This window comes from Pteronotus mesoamericanus, unplaced genomic scaffold, assembly GCF_021234165.1.
Source record: "Pteronotus mesoamericanus isolate MK-2021 breed Mesoamerican mustached bat unplaced genomic scaffold, CSHL_Meso_final contig_105, whole genome shotgun sequence".
Taxonomy (NCBI): domain Eukaryota; kingdom Metazoa; phylum Chordata; class Mammalia; order Chiroptera; family Mormoopidae; genus Pteronotus; species Pteronotus mesoamericanus.
In genome coordinates, this window is record NW_026555006.1 from 12,515,759 (window position 1) to 12,535,142 (window position 19,384).

Sequence of the window (19,384 nt, forward strand, 5' to 3'; positions counted from 1 at the left end):
CATTCATGATCTTTAGAACTTTCCTTACCAGCTTTTCTGGGTCTTTGAGGGCTCTCTGTTTTGCCTCCAGAGATTTCTTTTATCTTTTTGTTATCCTGCATTAATTCTTGGACTTCATCCTTCAACACATATAATGAACAAAAATTTGTAAGAGCCAAAATAGTGCTTTGTTTAAAAATTACCCATAAACTTATAACCATTATTATTAGTTGCTTTTCTTTTACCTTTTAGAAGAAAGCTCAAGTCAGTGTACAGTTTATGTCCTATTTTGTTACTGATAAGTGAACTCTACCCCATTGCAGCATATTTACTCTTTAATGGCTACATAATGGCAAGTCAAGTGTCATTTTTATACTTCACTTATCACTCCTCTGTTGGGGTTTAGGTACTTACGAAGTTCTAGTCTTTTAATACGGTAAATAAAATCTGTATGTATATACTGTTTTTTAACAAAATTTTTAATCACCTTAGGAAAGATCTTCAAGATGAGATGACTGAACGAAAAGGTTAGGTAATTTTCATGGCTCAATATGTAATATTAGGTTGCTTTCTAAAAAAAGGTAGGAACATATTAGTGTATAATGCTATAAATCATAGCAGTTTTAACTCCTACCCCAGCCTTGGATACTTGAGAAAATATTTCCTAGTGATGTGAATCAGGAACCTCACTGTGTCTGTCATTTAATTTGATTACAGAGTTTGAACACAGTTAACAGTGAGTTCTGCTTCCACTTTGGTGAGTTGCCTATCACCTGTATATGTTGTACGTATTGTACCCACAAGAAACCTAATGTTCTCAACTTGCACGAGGCTTTCATAAAATATTTTCTTTTTATAGTCTACAATAATTTTATGTTTAACTTGCACTTTTTGCTAATGCCAAATACTGTATCACTCTTCTATAGAATGGATTGAAGCAGCATATGTCAGAAACACATTGATTTCAACACATTGTTTTCAATATATTCCAATTAAATAGAAATGTCAGCAGTTTGGGGGCCAACTGCTGGGCACCTGTTTACTTAAGGCTTCCTGCATTTACTGAACAGCTTGCTCTACCATTTCTATACTGTACATTGTATTTATAGTGCATTGTATTAGTTTTATAGCCCATAACACAAAATTTAGAGTCTAACAACTACTGTATACACGAAGGATTTTATCTCCCTGAGTCTGCTTCTCACCACAGTCAGGTTCCTAGCCAACAGCCTTGAGCTGGCTGCCTCATCAGGTAGCACGAAGTACACTCCTGCGGCCCCCTGTCTTTGGCTCCTTGAACCTTCTTTCTGCTCGTTTAGCTTCTGACAGCCCTAACTCTGGCTTCCAGGCCACTTCTGTGGCTGCTTCTGCTTTGGTTCTCAGCCTTGCCTTGTTTTATCCTCACCCATGTTTTAGTGACTGGGATGTGACGTTTCATGTAGTGAAGCGCACCTTTCTTTTTGTATTTCTAAAAAGTACTTTGCTCAGTGTCTTGGACTTTTAAAAACATTTCTAGTTACAGTTTACTTCAGTTTTATTTCACATTATGCAATGTTACTGTTTTCACCCTGAAGTTTACTTACTTTAATACACTAAAAAAAAGGAGGTGAGAAAAACGTAGTATCCTCAAAGATGATCACATGATGCATTATTGTGTAAATTCTATTCCTATGTGCTATGTGTCTGGACTTTATATTTCTACTCTATCAAGTTTCATTTTTCAAATCTCGAACAACTCAGTTTATACCACTCATAAACTATCTTTTCACCTGTAAAGCAGATGTGATTCCTATCCTATCTAATTCAAAACATTTTGAGGATAAAATGAAATGCAAGAGCAATCTTTATACCATATATAAAGCACACACAAAAAAAGACAAAATAGAGCTTTCATGAACTAAGTCAAAAGCAAAATCTGAATACTTAGCATTGTATTGGAAATTGTATGAAATGTCCATTTATTACCCATTCCTAAATATCATATTAAGTAAATATGTGCTTCAGCTCCCGCTAAAGGGAAAGGGACACTAGTTCCACAATTAGCAAGAAGTTCTCCCAGTGCAGTTAAAAAAAAAGCAAATACATATTTCTCTCTTTTTAGAATTAACATCATTTCTCTGCATGTCATCCTCCAGTGGTTTTCCAGTACATCTAGACTAAAATTCCTATTTTTTGTCAAGGGCCACTAGGCATGCAAGGTCTTAACCCCCCTCCTGACATCCCTTCCCCTGCGCTGCAGCCCTCCCTGCGCCCTCTGTCCTTTGCCTTCACTCGCCATGTTTTCTTCTGAGTGACTCTGCGTGGAAGCCCCTCCTGCCACATCCCTCCATGACCCCCTCTCATTTTTAGGACTGCTCAGTGTTACTTGAGAGAAGCTGTCTTTAGCCAACCTGTCTTTCTTGATTGTTCACTTGTTGCCTGCCCCTGGGCTCCTTTATAGTGTAAGGACCTGAGTTTAGGGTAGGGGCTTTGTCTTGCGTATCGCCTGTTTGTCCTGCATCTGGAATGGTGCCCAATAAATCTCTGTTTCAGTGTACCCCAAGTCAGTGAAGATTCCCTCAATTTTCCTAAGTCTTCTAAGATTTCATCTATTGATATCTTTTGAATTGTCATCTAAGGTCAACATTGCTTTCAGATCTTAGAGTAGTTATTCCAAAATAAGGACATGAGAACCACAGAAATTTAAAATGAGGAGTTGCAATATCCAGTGAAAAACCAATGGCAACTTTGATTCGGGATAAGAACACTTAATGTTAAAATACTTTAACTACAAAATGATATCCTAATAAAGTTATAAGAAAGTATACCACCTGAATTCTACAGGGAGGTATAATGCATTCGTTTTTGTCCATGTCCTTAGATTTAAACATTATAATGGGATTGTGTACAGCTTCACTTTAAAAGAAGGCCAACCATAGAGGGTGAGTAAATGAACGATGCTCCAACCATTTGATGGTACACTGAGCAGTTTTTAGAGTCATGATTTAGCGCTCCATGCAGTTGCGTGGAAATACATCCTGGAGCACTCTCTAAATGTCAAGCACAGTTTCAGGAGTTTTATGTCATTAATTCTCTTTATAACAAAACATTACAAAGCAGCCATAAAAAGTGAACTCATTTTTGTAAAATAAACATAATGTTTATATGAATACAGAAAATTCAGGAAGAATCAACACCAAAATTTTAATATAAGTTCTGGATATTCTGAGCTTAAATGACTTTTCTGTATTTTCTAAATCTTTTCCATCAAATGATTATTAATATTGTCACATAAAAAAAGAGAGTTTAAGATAGTTACTGGAAACAGGAAAGATCTGTTGCTCAGAGATTTTTGCACATAATATTGCCAATTCCTTCCCTATTCACTCCTCAGGGGCAGAGGGAGAAAGAGGTTACTTGAAAGAGCATCTTTTGCCAGAATAGTAGGAAAGCTCCTATGATCATAACATAAAAGGCTGTGTGAAAAGTTGATGAGCAGTAATAAAATTGGATAACAGGACTTCAGTGTCTTTATTGTGTTACTGATACTACCATCAATTATATTAGATATACTGATAAAGGCAAGATAGTAGGAACTTCTTTTTAGTTTATCTGAAATCTACACTAGGTTCTAAGGAATAGATTTTGAAATGACTTAAAAGAAATGTTGTACTCTTTCAGAAGAACAAGGCATAGCATCATTTATACACGATTTTGTGTAACCAAATAGTTCAGTTCTCCATTGTAGAAAAGCCGAGATGTTTTACATGTAAGTAGGTATTTCTTAGTTTCCAGGGTAACAGATATAAAATTTTCTGAAATAAAGACAGTAAAAGCAAACTTTCAGTGTGCTTGTACTTTATCTTTTAGTGATATGACCTTGTTTCTATAGAAACTTAATAATAGGCAAATGCTGAAATTGAGGTTTCTTGTACCATGTTATTGAATGCATCCCCAAAATTAAAAACATACTGAAATGTAATTACCATCATCTTGAACATAAAAAAGTAAATTCTGTACTCACAGACTATTTATTAACTATTCCGATTTAACACTTTTTATCATAGCCCTGTGCTTAATTCTTGTTACTCTAACTACTTTCGTACCAACTTCTCCTAAAGCTCCTCTGTCCAGGGCATTCTCGCCTTCAATTCGGAGTCACCGAAACAAACTCTTTCAAGTATGTCAACTTGTTTACCTGGTAAATTCATGCTATTTCATGACTTCTACCTTTGTTTTTACTCATTATAATGAATTTATAGACATAGGATTGAGAGGTAGGTCTTGCTTCTAAGTTGTATACAATAATTTTGAATAGAAATAATCAAAACTGGAGTAAGTTAAGGTAGGCCTACTTTGTGGAAAATTATAAAATATGATCTGCATTCCAAAGAGTTTTTTCAGCACCACAAAAACTGAATGTGGCATATCTGGCACCTCCGTGTCAGCCTCTTCTGTTCAGTAGCTGTGCTACACAGCCATTTCAGATTGCTAAATCTCGTGTTTTGTTTTGTTTTGTTTTGTTTTTTCCTCAGTAATAGAGGGAGAATATACATGGGACTTACTTGCAGTTAGAAGGGCCAAATTATATATACATGAAAGTGAGTGGTAAATCTTATAAATTATATAAAGATCCTATTTTAGTTCCTAACACTATTATCTACAAATTGGTTTGTAAAATCACTCATAGCCTTACCACACAGGATCAAGCAGAGCAGAAGTTTTTACAAATAATTATTTGCTTTTTGCCTAAAGGCACACTTAATTAATTCACATAATTTCATTTTTTTCACAATATTTAAATGTTCTGAAAAAAGAGTACTTCCCAGTTACAAAGCCATATCTACCATCTGGCTGAATAAGGCAGGCTTAATTAATCTAACTTTTAATGAAATTAAGAGCTTTACTGAAGGTTAAATAGAATAAGAGCTATAAGACATTTCCTCTCTGAAATAATGAAATAATCTCTGGCATTTAAATGAAACAAATGGATAAATGGGGCTTTAACATATTTATGATGTAATGCTTTCTACTCCAAAGAATAGTCTCCCTTAGCCACTTTGCTACCCAGGATTATTTTAATCAAACCTTTCCTCTCTTTTCCCTCTCTCCTTCCTTTTCTCCTCTCCCCAGCCCCACAGCCATGTGGACTTCAGAACCTTCAACATTCTCGAAGTTGAACAGGATTCCACTGGCGGGAGGGGAGTGGAGAGGGAGGGAGGCGTGGAGGCAGACATTCTTGTGTGGGATCTGGCGTCTTAACACGCAAAACTTTATATTACAAATTAAAGTCTAAATTTGTTTTTTGTTTTTGTTTTTGTTTTGTTTTGTTTTTGGAAACTCTTGACAGTCTCATGAACCAAAACACCTCTTTTTAGAATAGGCAATGTAAAAGGGAAGTCTGTTAGGTCACTTAAGTGAGACTAAAAATATATTTTTGTAAAAGTGGAAATTTTAAAGTAATCAGAACTCTGTGCATTCTCCTTTGGATAAACAAAGAAACAAACACCTATTCTCTGCAGTGCTGGCAGTAACACTTCACATTGTTTCGTTATGTTATGTGTTCTTTCCCACACTTTTCTTTCCTTCTGTGTTCAAACTGTAATTGGAAGGAATAAGGCAGCTTCTATGCAGGACACTGAAAACAGCCCACATAGACTCTCCTATGTCAGTCTCCATTTTGAATTTAAATAACAAACCCTACATTGTTTGCATGTGAATTGTCTCAAGTATCATCTACTGTAACAGGTGGGGAACAAGGGTACCACCCAGTTCTTAACCTGGTTCCTTCGCTTAGGTACCATCTGGATAGGTCAGAATGGATAGATAAAATGGGTACTCTGATGTTGGGGTATTAAAGTTTTCATTGAAAAAAGAAGAAAATATACCCAAAAGTCTTCATAAAGTCTCATGGAACATTAAATAGAGCTACAAACAGAAATGGCTGAGGACTGGAAGGTCTCAGGCAGGTTTGGAAAATGAAAACAGGGGAGAAAGACCTGGGCTTTTAGGTAGTAAAGAGAGAAAAAAATTGGCTAGACATGATGGTAAAAGAATAAATCATGGGGATGCCAGGCATAGCCAGCATTGTTGTCGTCCCTGGGGTCCCGCCCTGGGAAGGCTGGTCCAGGCAAGAAGGAGCCTGAGGCAGTGTCTCCCTCCCAGGGGACAACAAAGTCCAGAGGTACACGTGGGAGGTGCCTGCACTTGCTTTACCTTCTGGCATCTGGCATCTCTGGGTCGTCGATGTGCTTGCCGTGGGTGTTGTTGCTTTCTGGTTTCTTGGGAAGCGAAATGGGCATTTGTTAAAGCAAGCAAGGCAGTTTTGTCAGCAGCTCAGTTTCATCGGGTCTGACGGGGGACCTGTTTGATGTGTTTCTCACCGAGCTTAGTTTTACCCTAACTGTTGACTTGTTTCTGTAACTAAATGCTCCTCCTTTCTGCCTTCCAGAAGGTGTTCATTTTCATTTGCATCTTGACCACGGCAACCCCTGGGTCCCCAGTCCTATGACAGTGTGTCTAAAATGAGAGTCAGGGACATGTCATCCTTCTACTTCCTCATCGGCAAAATTGGGACCAAACTCCCAGGTTGGAAATGCAGGGATTTATCAATTTGCATTTCTCACCTCTGTGTCTCTCTTCATGGCAGGAGTTGCCATGTTTTTCTTTTTTCACCAACAACAATGCTTAAAACACAGTTTTCTCATACACAATTGAGAACCACAGAGTGGGGTACTACTGTCCTGGTGTGATGAAGATGATGACAATGGTCGTTAACATTTGGCAAGCATTTACTATGCCCCAGTCTTGTTTCAAGTGAGGTATTGATTTAACCATCCAAACCAATCCTCCTTTTGTAGATGTTGTATTTATAATGCAGAGTGAGAAGTTCCCCTATGGTGTCTGAAAAACGTTGCCCAGGTTCCATTACCAAGAGTGCTTTCTCCAAAAGTGCCTGTTCAGTGTGTAACACTGGACCTCCACCCTGTGCTTGGTTTTAAGTATGTGTGGCATGTTATGACAGGACATAGCAGTAGCGGTAGTCAGACAAGTGGAAATGGTAGGAAGACAAAAACATACGTTGTGAAATAAACTCAGTAATTTAATAAAGTAAAAAAAAAATGTATTGCCATTAGAGTATATTAAAAGTCACTGAAGCCATGGATTGAAGTGACTACTTTGAGAAAATGCAGGGTGGAGCAAAAGTGGGTTTATAGTTGTGAGTACATGAAACAGCATTTTTATTCTTGTGTTATTATTTATTAATTATTGAGTTATTTTCCATATGAAAAGTGTACACCTACCTTTGCCTACCTTGTATATTAGCGTGGATCAAATTGTGCTCAGTTAACTGAAGCTCTTTTAGTTAAAAAATTTTTCTTCTCTGTGTTTTATTTTGGACAGTTCCTTATTGCTATGTCCTCAAATTCACCCATCTTTCATTCTTTTCCTCAGGAATGTCTAATCTGCCATAAATTCCAGTCAGTATAATTTTTCCTCTTGGAGAGTATGTATATCTAAGGAAGTTCCGTTGTTTAAATCTTCCTTGTCTCTACTTATCTTTTTGAACATATGTTAAATAATTGTAATAACTTTTAATGTTGTTTATTAATTTTAGCATTTGTGTTAGTTCTGGGACAGTTTTGATTGATAATTCTCATTTTGGCTTGTGTTTTCCTGCCTCTTTGCATGCTTAGTAATTCTTGATTGATTGCCAGACTTTGTGTTTTTTACTTTGTTGGGCATTGGGTATTTTTGTATTCCTATGAGTATTGTATTGTGTGAATATGCCACATTTTATTTACCCATTTTACTCTTGGTGGGCATTGGATAGTTTTCAGTTTTTGACAATTGCTAAGAGTCTCGATGGTGATTATTCTAGTACACGTGCTTTGGTGAACAAGTGTGTGTGGATTTTTGTTCAATATATATACTGAGGAATGTAATTGCTGGGTCATAGGGTATTCACATGTTCAGCCTCGGTACGTACTACTAAGTTGTTTTACAAAGTAGTTGTTCCAATTTATATTCCTTCAGGTGTGTGTGAGAATTCTGTTTGCTCTCACCTCAAAAATACCAAATAGTTGGTATTTTCCCATTTCAGTAGAGCCATGTTTTAATTTGCGTTTCTCTGATAACTGATGAAATTGAGCATATTTTCATGACTTTTTCCATTTGGATATGTCTTGTGCTGGTTATCTTTTTCTTATGATTTCTAGGTTTTCTTTATATATTCTAGATGTGAATCCTTTTTTGGATATATCTATAAGAAATGTCTTCTCCTGTTCTCTTACTTTTTTACCCCTTTAACGTTCTCTTTTGAAGAACATAGTTCTTAATTATAACATAGCCTAGTTCATTTTTGATATCCTTAAAATGGAGTGTTTTTTGTGTTTTATAAATTTTTGCCTATTTTAGGACAAAAAGATGTTTTTTCTAGTATTTTGAATTTGTCTTTGTTTCTTCTCTCTGGTTGTTAAGGTCAGCTCTCTGTCTTTAGTGTATATTTCATTTTATTCTACTTGGAATTCATATCTTTCTTAGAATCTGAAAAAATTGCAAGCACTTCTAATTATAGCTATTCCCCATTCTTCTTATTCTCCCCTTCTGTATCTCTGATAAATCTTTCTGTTAGATTTTTCTCCATGTCTCTGAAATTCTTTGGCCCTGTTTTCTAATACTTTGTGTCTCAGTACTGTGTCCTGAGTAATTTCTTTAGTTCTTACTTCTGGTTTCTTAATTATCTCCTCAGCTGTGTGGAATATTTTGTTTAATCCTACACTAAGTTCCTGTTTTTAGTTAGTATAGTTTTCATTTCTAGTAGTTCTGTTTGGTTTCCTTTCCTTTGTACCTTGTTAGTTTTAATAGTCTTTTTTCTATTATTTGTCCAACTTTCAATACCCTTCTCTTTTGTAAGCACATGCATACTACATTTATCCCACATCTGCTGAATAGCTGTACCCTTGAGGTTTTGTTTTGTAATTTGCTTAACTTCTGATTATTTCTCATATTAGTTTGCTTAATTGTGATTTCTGATTGTGATAGTCAGCCTTGACTAAGCCCTCAATATTACTAGCAATTCTCTTCTATTTCCTTTATCAACTTTCTTTCCTATTCTTTGTAGTGTTTTTTTCAGACACTCCCTTTCTTCATAAAGCCCTCAAATCTCCTCTGTGATACAAAAAGCAAAGCAAAGCAAAACAAAACAAAAAAACCCCACCTTTCTCCTTTGACTCCATTTATCTTTCATTCATTCATCTGACAAATGTTTATTGCACTTCTGCAGACTCAACTCTGTGGTAGGTGCTGCAGATTCAGGGAAGCACAAGATAAACATATTCCTTTTCCCCTACTGTACTTGAAATCTGGAGGGGATGCAGATGGAGATTTAAAAAAATTATACAGTTATGTCCCACATAATGACATTTCAGTAAGTGATGGACCACATATACATGGTGGTCCCATAAGATTCTAATGGAACTGAAACATTCCTATTGTATTGTGACATCATAGCCGTGGTAGCTGTGTAGCGCAGTGAGTGCATTGCTCATGTGTCTGTGGTGATGCTGGTGTAAATAAATCGGATGTGCTGCCAATTGTATAAAAGTGTAGCAGTGCAATTATGTATAGTACATAATACCTAATAGTAAACAACTATGTTACTGGGTTATATATTTACTATACTAAATTTTTAATTGTTTTAGAGTATCCTCTTTCTACTTATAAAAAAAAGTTTGCTGTAAAACAGTATGCCAAGTTAGTTAGGCTGCCGGAAGCCTCATACATCTTGTGTTTACTGTACCTCTTGATTACATCATTTTCTCTTGCGCTTAGTTTGACCTCATGTGTAGTTCTGTACAGTAATGTGCTGCTGTGCAGGTTTGTAACCCAGGAGCAATAAGCTATCCCATGTCGCCCAGGTGTGTACGGGGATATGTCACTTAGCTTGTGTAAGTGCACTCTCTGGTGTTTGTATAACACTTAGAATTCATATCTTTCAGAATCGCCTAACAATGCATTTCCAAGAATGTATTCTTATCAGGCAGTAGATACAATTAATTAGGGTTGTGACAAAGCAAAGTCAGTCAGATGGGGGAATATTGGGGACAGTAGTATAGTGGAAAGTCAACAGGGCAATGAAGTTCATTTAGTACTAGCAGTTTTCCAATAATATTTAGGGTAAGTATTAAGAGGAGCCTAGATCTTAAAAGGATAAGGAATTAATTACTTCTAATTAGGAGATTAGGAGATTAGGAACTGTGTGTTTGGCAAGCCACAGGATGAGGTGTGAGAGGAGGTACTATTGTGTTGAGGTTTAAACAAACTTAATTTGTCTCTAAAGTGGAAATTTTGGACATTTTTAGTGCCATGTTCAATTTCCAGGAATTTTTATTTTTAATTAACTTCAAACTCCAACACTGAAGAATATTCATTGATAATGGGGGTTAGCATTCATTCTTTTTATTGTTTTTGAAACTGTATGCTACAACTTAGCTCCATTAACCTGAATATATATATTTATATATAATATTTGGGTGATTGTAATTTTTTTTAAATGGGCTTGAAGAGGTATGGGTGCATGAAGGATGAGGAATAAAAGCATGATAAAACTACTTGAATATCCTCTCGAAGGGTATTAGAAATTGAACTCCTGAGAATTGAGAGTTGTAGGTAGATTTATCTACCCACCACCCACCCAGCCAAACCAACCAGCATTTATTAGGATCTACTTGTGCTAGGCATTGTGCTGCATGCTGAGGTTGTAAAGATTGTTATGACACTCTCTCTGGGAATAATCAAGGAATGTTAGTTCATTTTTAGCACTAGTGTTTTATAAATTACTGGGCAAACAGTGACCATAGTTTTCATATAGAAATTACATTAGAGGTAATCAGTTTGAAAAAGCCTTTAAAAATGATAGATGTGGGTTGCAACAATTTTTAAAAATTACATTTCCATATAAAAAGATAATTATATATTTAAGAATTTTATGTTTTCATTCTTTAGCTTGTTGGTTTTGATTTTATAATTTGAATTAAATATGACAATGAATACAATGTACACATTTTATTTGATTTTAAGAACTAGTTTTAAGTAGTTTTAACACATTTTTACATATTGGCAATCATAATATTTTTATTGCAGATCTCATTTTAGAGGGCACTGATATCTATATCCTGAGTCAAATGAGGCAAAAAGAAAATATATTTTTATATTATCCCCTCATAAAGGAGTTGATTATATTTGAACTATAGGATATTGCTGTTAACAGCAGTATTACTGATAATTTCTGATATTAGTGCTAGAATGTGCAAAATAGTCTGCATTCATTCTTATTTGATTTTCCTAACAGTCTGATTAGGCTGAATGCAATTTATTTCCATTTAAATAGAAAAGAAGGATTGGAAAAATTGTGACATGCTCTGTATCATATGGACGGTAATTGAATATAATACTATTATTGACATCTCTTAACATATATTTAAACTGTAGTTTATATTTTTATTTTGTAGATGAAAATAAACTGTTACCTGCAAGATCAGGATGTACAATAGAAGATCATGTAATTGCAGGAAATGTGGAAGAATTTCGTAAAGATTTTATTTCAAGAATATGGCTGACCTACAGGGAAGAATTTCCTCAAATAGAAGGCTCAACTTTGACAACAGACTGTGGCTGGGGCTGTACATTAAGAACCGGCCAGATGCTGTTGGCTCAAGGACTCATACTACACTTTCTTGGTAGAGGTAAATCAAGTCTGTTTGTTTGTTTGTTTGTTTTTTAAATATGAACTCCAGCTTGCAAACTGCATAAAATTCCTTGAGATTCACTTGACTCCCTAATGTCTTCTAAAGTTGAAACTAATCTTAGCATATTACATCTTTATTGAATTGAGCCAGGTATGACTTGTACATAAACTTTCATGATTTTCCTTTTAAAAATACAGGTTAAACGTACCAGTTATTCTTGGCTAACACCATGAATTAAGTAAATCCAAGTTTTAGTAGACTTTTTTTTTTTTTGTGGTTATTACTTCCTTCTTTTCACTTGAACTCTCTGGATTATATCCCCAGTTCAGTAAATCCTGGACAGGGCAATAGCAGTGACTTTGAGCAGATAGTTAATATTGTTACATTATTTAAATTATAACAAATTTTACACAGCTTTTTTTATTTCTCTATATCAATAATGCTTTAAAATTATTTTTATTTTTATAAATATGTTTGTAATCAGTTCAACTGATTAGGCATGTTCTTAATAAGATCATCATACTTAGTCTTTTAGACTCAAAAATGTCATTGATACCTAACTTACATATATCGTTTTTTTCTACTGTGCTACTTTCCTTACCATTTCTATTAGTCCATTTTTTATAATGTGCACATTTGTAGGAGAATTTTAGTTTACTATTTTAGGCTATCATATCTGTTTACCAAGTGCCATTATTTTTTGTGTGTGGTTTTCTGAATGTATGGCAAATATTTAGTAACCTTTCTATAGGGATTATTGATGAGATCATACAGAAAATGTTTATTTAAGAGTAGTGTGGATAATGAAAGGAAGAACAGTTTTTAAACTCTTTCTGGGATGATCGATTTGTAGTCTTGTACAGTTAGGGCCAAGAATTGGAATACACCATGTTTTGCTGTGTGTAAGGTGCACCCGCGTTTTGTGTGCATTATACACAGGATTATTATGCCCATTATTATACCCATGTTATGTAATCATTATACCCATGTATAATATGACTCCTTATTTTTCCTTCAAAAATTTGGGCAAAAAAGTGTGCATTGTACACGGCAAAATATGTGGTATTTCATAGTCCTGACTAATTAAGTCTCTGGATCTGACTCATTTTGTTAACTTAAAATTACATGTATGTTTGGGGACCATCTTGTTATTTAAAACACTGAAGTTGTGGAAATAGTTGACTTTTCTGAAACCTTTGATTTTTAATGACTTCATTTATTATAACTTTTCATTTACTAGAGAATTGATACTATGCTTTAAACAATGATTATATTTTTCTGAAAGGATTGTATGAGAAAAAACATTTTGAAAAAAATTTTTAAATTTCCATGGTTAGACTTCTATTTTACCATATAATCAAAACAAATTCTGCTGTCTGTAATTACTCTCTTATGAACACTCTGAACATTAGTGAATGTGTTTATTGTGCCTTTGGGTGGTCAAGACTGGGTGTCTGATAGCAGTACTAGTAATGGAATACAAAAAGTCTATGTTCCATCTCAGCACTGTCAAAGAAAAGAAGAAAAAGCATATTCCAGAATTGTTTATTTATACCTGGGTTTGCTCTTTTTCTCTTTGTTTTTTGGTCTTTCATTTTGGTGATTTTTTATGTTTTTATGTTATATATTCCCATTTTAGAAATTACAGAAACTATAGAAGAGTCCAGAGAATAATATTACCACTCAAAAGTAAACATTATCAATATATTGAATATTTTCTCTGCCCCATCATTACTTGCTTTTTAAAGCAGCTTTATTGAGATATAATCTATATATCATAAACTCATCCATTAGTGAACAATTCAATGGTTTTTAGTATGTTTACAAAATTCTGCAACCATCACCAAAATCTAATTTTAGGACATTTTCATGGTCTCCCAAAGAAACCTCATGCCCATTAGTATTTACTCCCAATACACTCCTCTTCCATATTCAGTTATTAATCTGCTTTCTGTCTCTATAAATTTACCTCTTTCTGAGGGTACTATTTTAGTTTAGTAACTCATATGAGTTTAAAAGCTACATACTTATTTTAGTTGAATTGTTAAAGTCTAATTATTTAAAAGACCTGAACACCTTGCTTTGGAACTACTATAGCTTGGACCTGGCCTGATGCTTTGAACATTGAAAATTCAGACTCTGAATCATGGACTTCCCACACTGTAAAAAAATTTACTGCATCATTTGAAGCTTCGCTATCAGGGGAAAGAGAACTCAAAACCCCAACAATTTCTCTGAAGGAAACAATCGGGAGGTGCTCTGATGATCGTGAAATGCGAAATGAAAGTTATCACAGGAAAATTATCTCTTGGTTTGGTGATTCCCCCTTGGCTCTCTTTGGCTTACATCAACTAATACAATATGGAAAGAAGTCCGGGAAAAAAGCTGGAGATTGGTATGGACCAGCTGTGGTTGCTCACATTTTAAGGTAGGATGTTTTACAATCTTTCATCTTATGGCAGAGGTCCTCAGGCTCAGAGATACTTATTTTTGCAGTGTATATATGGAATTGGAACTTCTAAAGCCTAACTATGAGAATATTCATAATGGAGATTTATTTGCAACATTTCGTAACTCAAGTTACATGTAATTTATCTACTGACCAAGGTTTTTTCTCTTGCTCACAGAGATGTCTAAGACCTCTTTCTAACCAGGTTTTCGTTAGACTACCTTATTGAATCATTCTAAAGACTAACAACTCTTTCAGCTTTGGAACATGTGTAATATTACAGCTTTTTTTAATAGTATACCCTGGGGGCTGTAAAGTACTAATAGCGTAATGAAATGTCAAGAACTAAAATTGACGTTTTCAGCATTTCTTTGCACACATCAAATTCTTGTGAATTGTAAATGTATGGGACTATTAATATTATAATTATATATAAGTAAAGAGTCTGTGACATTCAGAATAGTTAGAGAAAAGTTGGAGTCAAATTTCATCTTTTTGTGTGACATTTATTTGGATATTACTTAAGTTTTTAAAAAATATTTGTTGTATGTCCCATTATTATTATTAACCAAATCATTAATACATCACCCAAGTATAGTATGTTATAGTAAATTTATTCTATTTAGAATCATATATAAGTTCAAAATTATTACCAAATTTTTTGCATGCTATATTAAATTGCTTTTTTGTTTTATAGTCCAGATGCCTACAGTTGAAAAAGTTTATGCATAATGTTACTGAATGTATTGTTAATAATAATATCAAGTTCAGCTTGGTATGACATTTATAAAAGCATGTCATAATGGCATAGTTTCTGCTCTTTAAGATTATGTTCTATACCCCAGGGATCAGAAAACTTCTATAAAAGGCTCTATTGCCCATTTTTCTCCTTTTTTCTTTTTTCTTTCTTGCTTTCTTTTTAAAAGCAAGACTTTAAACTGTAAAAACCATTCTTATCAAAAAAACAGGCCACAGGTCATACTTAGCCTGTGGGTCACAGATTATGGATCCTTCTTCTGTACTAACACATACAGACCTGCATAATAAAGCATGTTAAGTTAAAAAATAATATACAGTTAAATAAAAATATTTATTTCAACAACTTGTGTAATTCCCTTTGATGAGATATTGTGATTTTTTCATGTCACATGAGAACATTATACTCACTTAGAAGTATTTTTCAATTTGCAGTTTTATAGAATTCTAAGACAGGTTTTTGAATGAAGGAAAAAATGTCATGCTATTGTTTAAAGAAAAGAAACAGACTTTATTAAGTGTACCAGAGGACAGTCAAAAAGTAATTCACTGCTGGTCAGTAATTAAGTTAATATGAAGCAAACCTTGAAGCATAATGTAATAAATACCATTGGTTAGTGAATGTTCAATATAGCCAGGCAAGTGGTTGAGAGAAATTTTGGGGGGGGGGTGCCAGCGTTTACAGCTATATACTCAGTATTTTTTTATGTTCTTTGTAATTTATATTTTAATGTTCTTTGAGTAATTTAGTATCATATTCAACTTTGAAAAAATTGACCTGATTTTTGATACTATTTAGATGATAGTTTTGAAAGTAGACACTATAGGTTAAATGGGAATGTCAGAAAAATGATAGCTTTCTTTTCTCTAAGTTAGATCTTTAATTACCAACTGTAACTAACAGGATTTTAAAGGGTGATCCTTGTTATTTCTTAGAAAAGCAGTTGAAGAAGCAAGACACCCTGATTTACAAGGAATAACTATTTATGTTGCACAAGATTGTACAGGTAAGGAATGTATATAATTTTAATCCTCATGTTTATTTGGTCAGACTTTCTCATATGTGTTTAGCTTGTCCCAATTATATTCTAAATGATTATGAAGGTAGGAACCCTTTTATATTATTGTTCCTACACCCTACACATAGTAGGCACTGATTAAATATTTCTTAATATACTATGAATTCTTAATTGCAGTATTAAAAAACTCATAAATATTTAAATTCTCACATTTAAAATGACTATTTTTTAAAAGATTTTATTTATTTATTTTTAGAGAGAAGGGAAGGAGAAGGAGAGGGAGAGAAACATCATTGATCAGTAGCTTCTTACATACCCCCAGCTGGGGGCCTGGCCTGCAACCCAGGCATATGCCCTGACTGGGAATTGAACTGGTGATTTTTTGGTTCACACACTGGCGCTCAACCCACTGAGCTACACCAGCCAGGGCTAAAATGATTATTTAAAAAAGCTAGATGAGAAAATTTAGCATAGGTATGTATTTGGGTTACAAGTGTGCTAGGTGCCATCTCATTGGTGGATATTTTTGTCCAGAATTTTGCCTTGTTTTATTGTTTTGGGTATTCTGTTTAATGGCCAATATCTATAGTAATGTGAAACTTTGTTGGGGGATAAAATAGACTTTAGTTTCTTAATAAAATAAAATTGCCTTTAAATAAGCCATCTCATGCTGTTAAATTTATTTTTTATAGAAATGCCATTAACATGATAAAATACGGTAATGTTTTGGGAAAGGTAAATATATTTCAGTCATATTTAAGATAAAGGCATTTATAAAAAGCTTTATTTTGTAAAGGTTACCCTAAAAACTAAATAGCGTTTATAGTGTGGGAAGAATGGTAATCAAATACACATGCATTTCGTTTGGTCTTTTGTTAAGGTTAATTGGGTTTTTAAGAAAGGGTGATAGCCTTATGAAAATGAAAATTGTAAATTTTCAGATGACTTGATTTTTGCAGGTACTATATTTGTTTTTCAGATAGGAAGTCTTGCAAATAAAATTTGATATGTAAAGTGTGCTAATTAGGTCAAAGGCTCTGCTTAAATAACCATTCAATAAATCTATGAATTTGGCTTTTGTGCCTTTATTGCTAACAATCAACTTTGGTCTTTAAGTGTTTGTTACATATTGTTAATTAAACAGCACAAAGTTCCTCATTAAATAAGTGGTTTGTTTAATGAAGTAGTTCTTAAAACCTTTAACACTGATGTTTAAGAACCCTAAAGGAAGAAATTAGTATAGTGTATTTTGATAAATTACAGGGTTAGGAATTAGGTGAAGCCAGATTCTATCAATAATTTTTCCCCCTCTGCCTTCATCAGTATTTTTAAAGGTTCCATTTTCTGTCCATTTCCTTTTCTTACTCTGTGTTCCCTTCCTTTGTAATTGCATCTCTGTCCCTGGCTTTAGTTAGGGCTCTGCACTCCACACTAGGATTTTTGAAACTACATTTTCAGTGCTGCTTGTGCTAATGTGAGATAACTTGTATTTTCTTCCACCCTTCAAATATCTCCTAGATGTTTTACAAACACTTCAAGATCAGCATGTTTGAAACTAAATTTACTATTTCTCTCTCCCCTACTCCTTTCTTTCTATTTTTCTTCACTTATAGTATCATGTCCACATGAATACACTTACTTATTCTTGACTCCTTACTGCTTTTATCTAGCCAGTCAACCAAAGCTTACCAAATGTACTTTAAAAAATGCTTCTGAAATCTGTTCTCTGTTCTGTACTCTCATTGATTTAAATCAGACTCTTATCTGTAACTTGGACTCTAACTTAATTTCCCTGTCTACCTCTTCTCTTTTTGATCTATCTGATCTACAGAAATTGGTCATGTTCCTTAATTTAAAAACCTATGACTGTTCATTAACTCTAGTCTCAAGTTATTTTAGCATATAAAGCACACAAAGTCCTTTATAATTTGTCCCAACCTGCATTTCTAGCATCACCTCCCAACACTATGTTCCGTGTTGATACAGCAAAGCACTATCAATTTTCAGGCCATTCCTTGGATGTACTGTTATTATCTTATTTTCATGCCTTTGCACATACTGCCTCTGCTTAGAACATCCCTAATTAAAATGTCATTTGTTTTAGAGCACTCTCAAAGTTTCCACCTTTGGTAAAGCCTTTCCCTTCTCCCATTTGGAAGAATGAGGTGTTTTTTGTTTTTTGTTTTGTTTTGTTTTTTTGGTGCTTTGTAACATTTTGGAAATACCTCTATTAATGTTGCACTTGAAATCACTTGTAATATCACCTTATGATTACCTGTTTCTCCCCATAGATCAGTGATTGTCAGGGTAGCAGGGGCAGGAGAAAGGCATCAGAATCCTTTGCTTGGGAATCACTGCTATAGTGAACCTGTTAGGGAATTGGCTATTTCATAGAGGAAAAACACCAAGATCATTGATCCAGACACTCTGAAACCTGGATCTTATTTGCTGTTATCCCCCGTCTTTCCCCCCGCCGCCCCCCCCCCCGCCACAGCATAGAACATCTCATAAATGTGTGTCAAATGAAGATGAAGAATAAGAGGCAATTTATAAGGGAGGAATTGTTGTGTATGCCAATAGAAATATTATTACTTTGTCTTACTTATGGCAATATTTGCTTCTGGAGGAAGTAGACCTCTCTGAAGTGAAACTTTATTTGATTAGAGTGTATATTAGTTCAAAAAAGTCAAAGGTAAAAGATGGTCATGTGTACACTTGCCTTAGAAAAGTGACAGAATTTAGAGATCTGTAATCAGAAGCCATTACTGAGTAGTTTAGAGAAAGTGAGATGATAGAATTGAAACAAATGGAAAGAACTACTGTGGTATTTTTGTAGCTTTGGTTTAGATCAGTGATTTTCAACCAGTGTGTCTCAAGAATTTTTAAAACATGCAATACCTGACTATTTAGTCAGGGGCACTGACCTGTTTTCCTTAGATTGTCAAATTAAACCATGAAAACAGCCAACACAGCAATAGCCATCTGATGTGAATAAATCAAAATTATTTTTTTGTCAGATGGGCAAAAAATATATTTTCTGGTGTGCTACAGAATTTTAGTAATTACTTTGTGTTTGCTATGAGATGAGAAAGGTTGAAAATTGCTGGTTTAGACAGATTATGGGAAATGGGGAAGCTTGTATACAGAGAATCTAGTAGCTCATAGTCTAAATTTAGAATTTAAAGGGAAGAACTGGGGCACAAGAAACAGAATTTGTTAACCAGGTAGCTGGAAGAGCAGAAGAGTTTGGTTAAAGGGACAGGGAGTATGGGTGTAAAGTAAGTTTTGAATAAAACTAATTTATGTTGAACAAAACAAAGTAAAGTTTAATTTGTAATTCCTTCCACCTAATCCTCTCATTTTTCTCTTGCATTATTCTATTTAGGATCTCCCACCCATCTTTCCACCAAACTGCCCTTACCAATCATTTAATCTTGCTAAATCCAGTGAAC

General features: G+C 34.3%; 1 protein-coding gene across 3 annotated transcripts in view; it reads left to right on the forward strand.

Annotated features, from left to right (window-relative positions):
* ATG4C (autophagy related 4C cysteine peptidase) overlaps window positions 1-19,384 on the forward strand; it is an 80,424-nt gene that overhangs the window by 34,462 nt on the left and 26,578 nt on the right. For all 3 annotated transcript variants that reach the window (XM_054574154.1, XM_054574149.1, XM_054574161.1), the window contains exons 4-6: window positions 11,472-11,705; window positions 13,806-14,136; window positions 15,850-15,920. In XM_054574154.1, coding sequence (XP_054430129.1) covers window positions 11,472-11,705; window positions 13,806-14,136; window positions 15,850-15,920 — 636 coding nt within the window. The remainder of the gene's footprint in view (window positions 1-11,471; window positions 11,706-13,805; window positions 14,137-15,849; window positions 15,921-19,384) is intronic.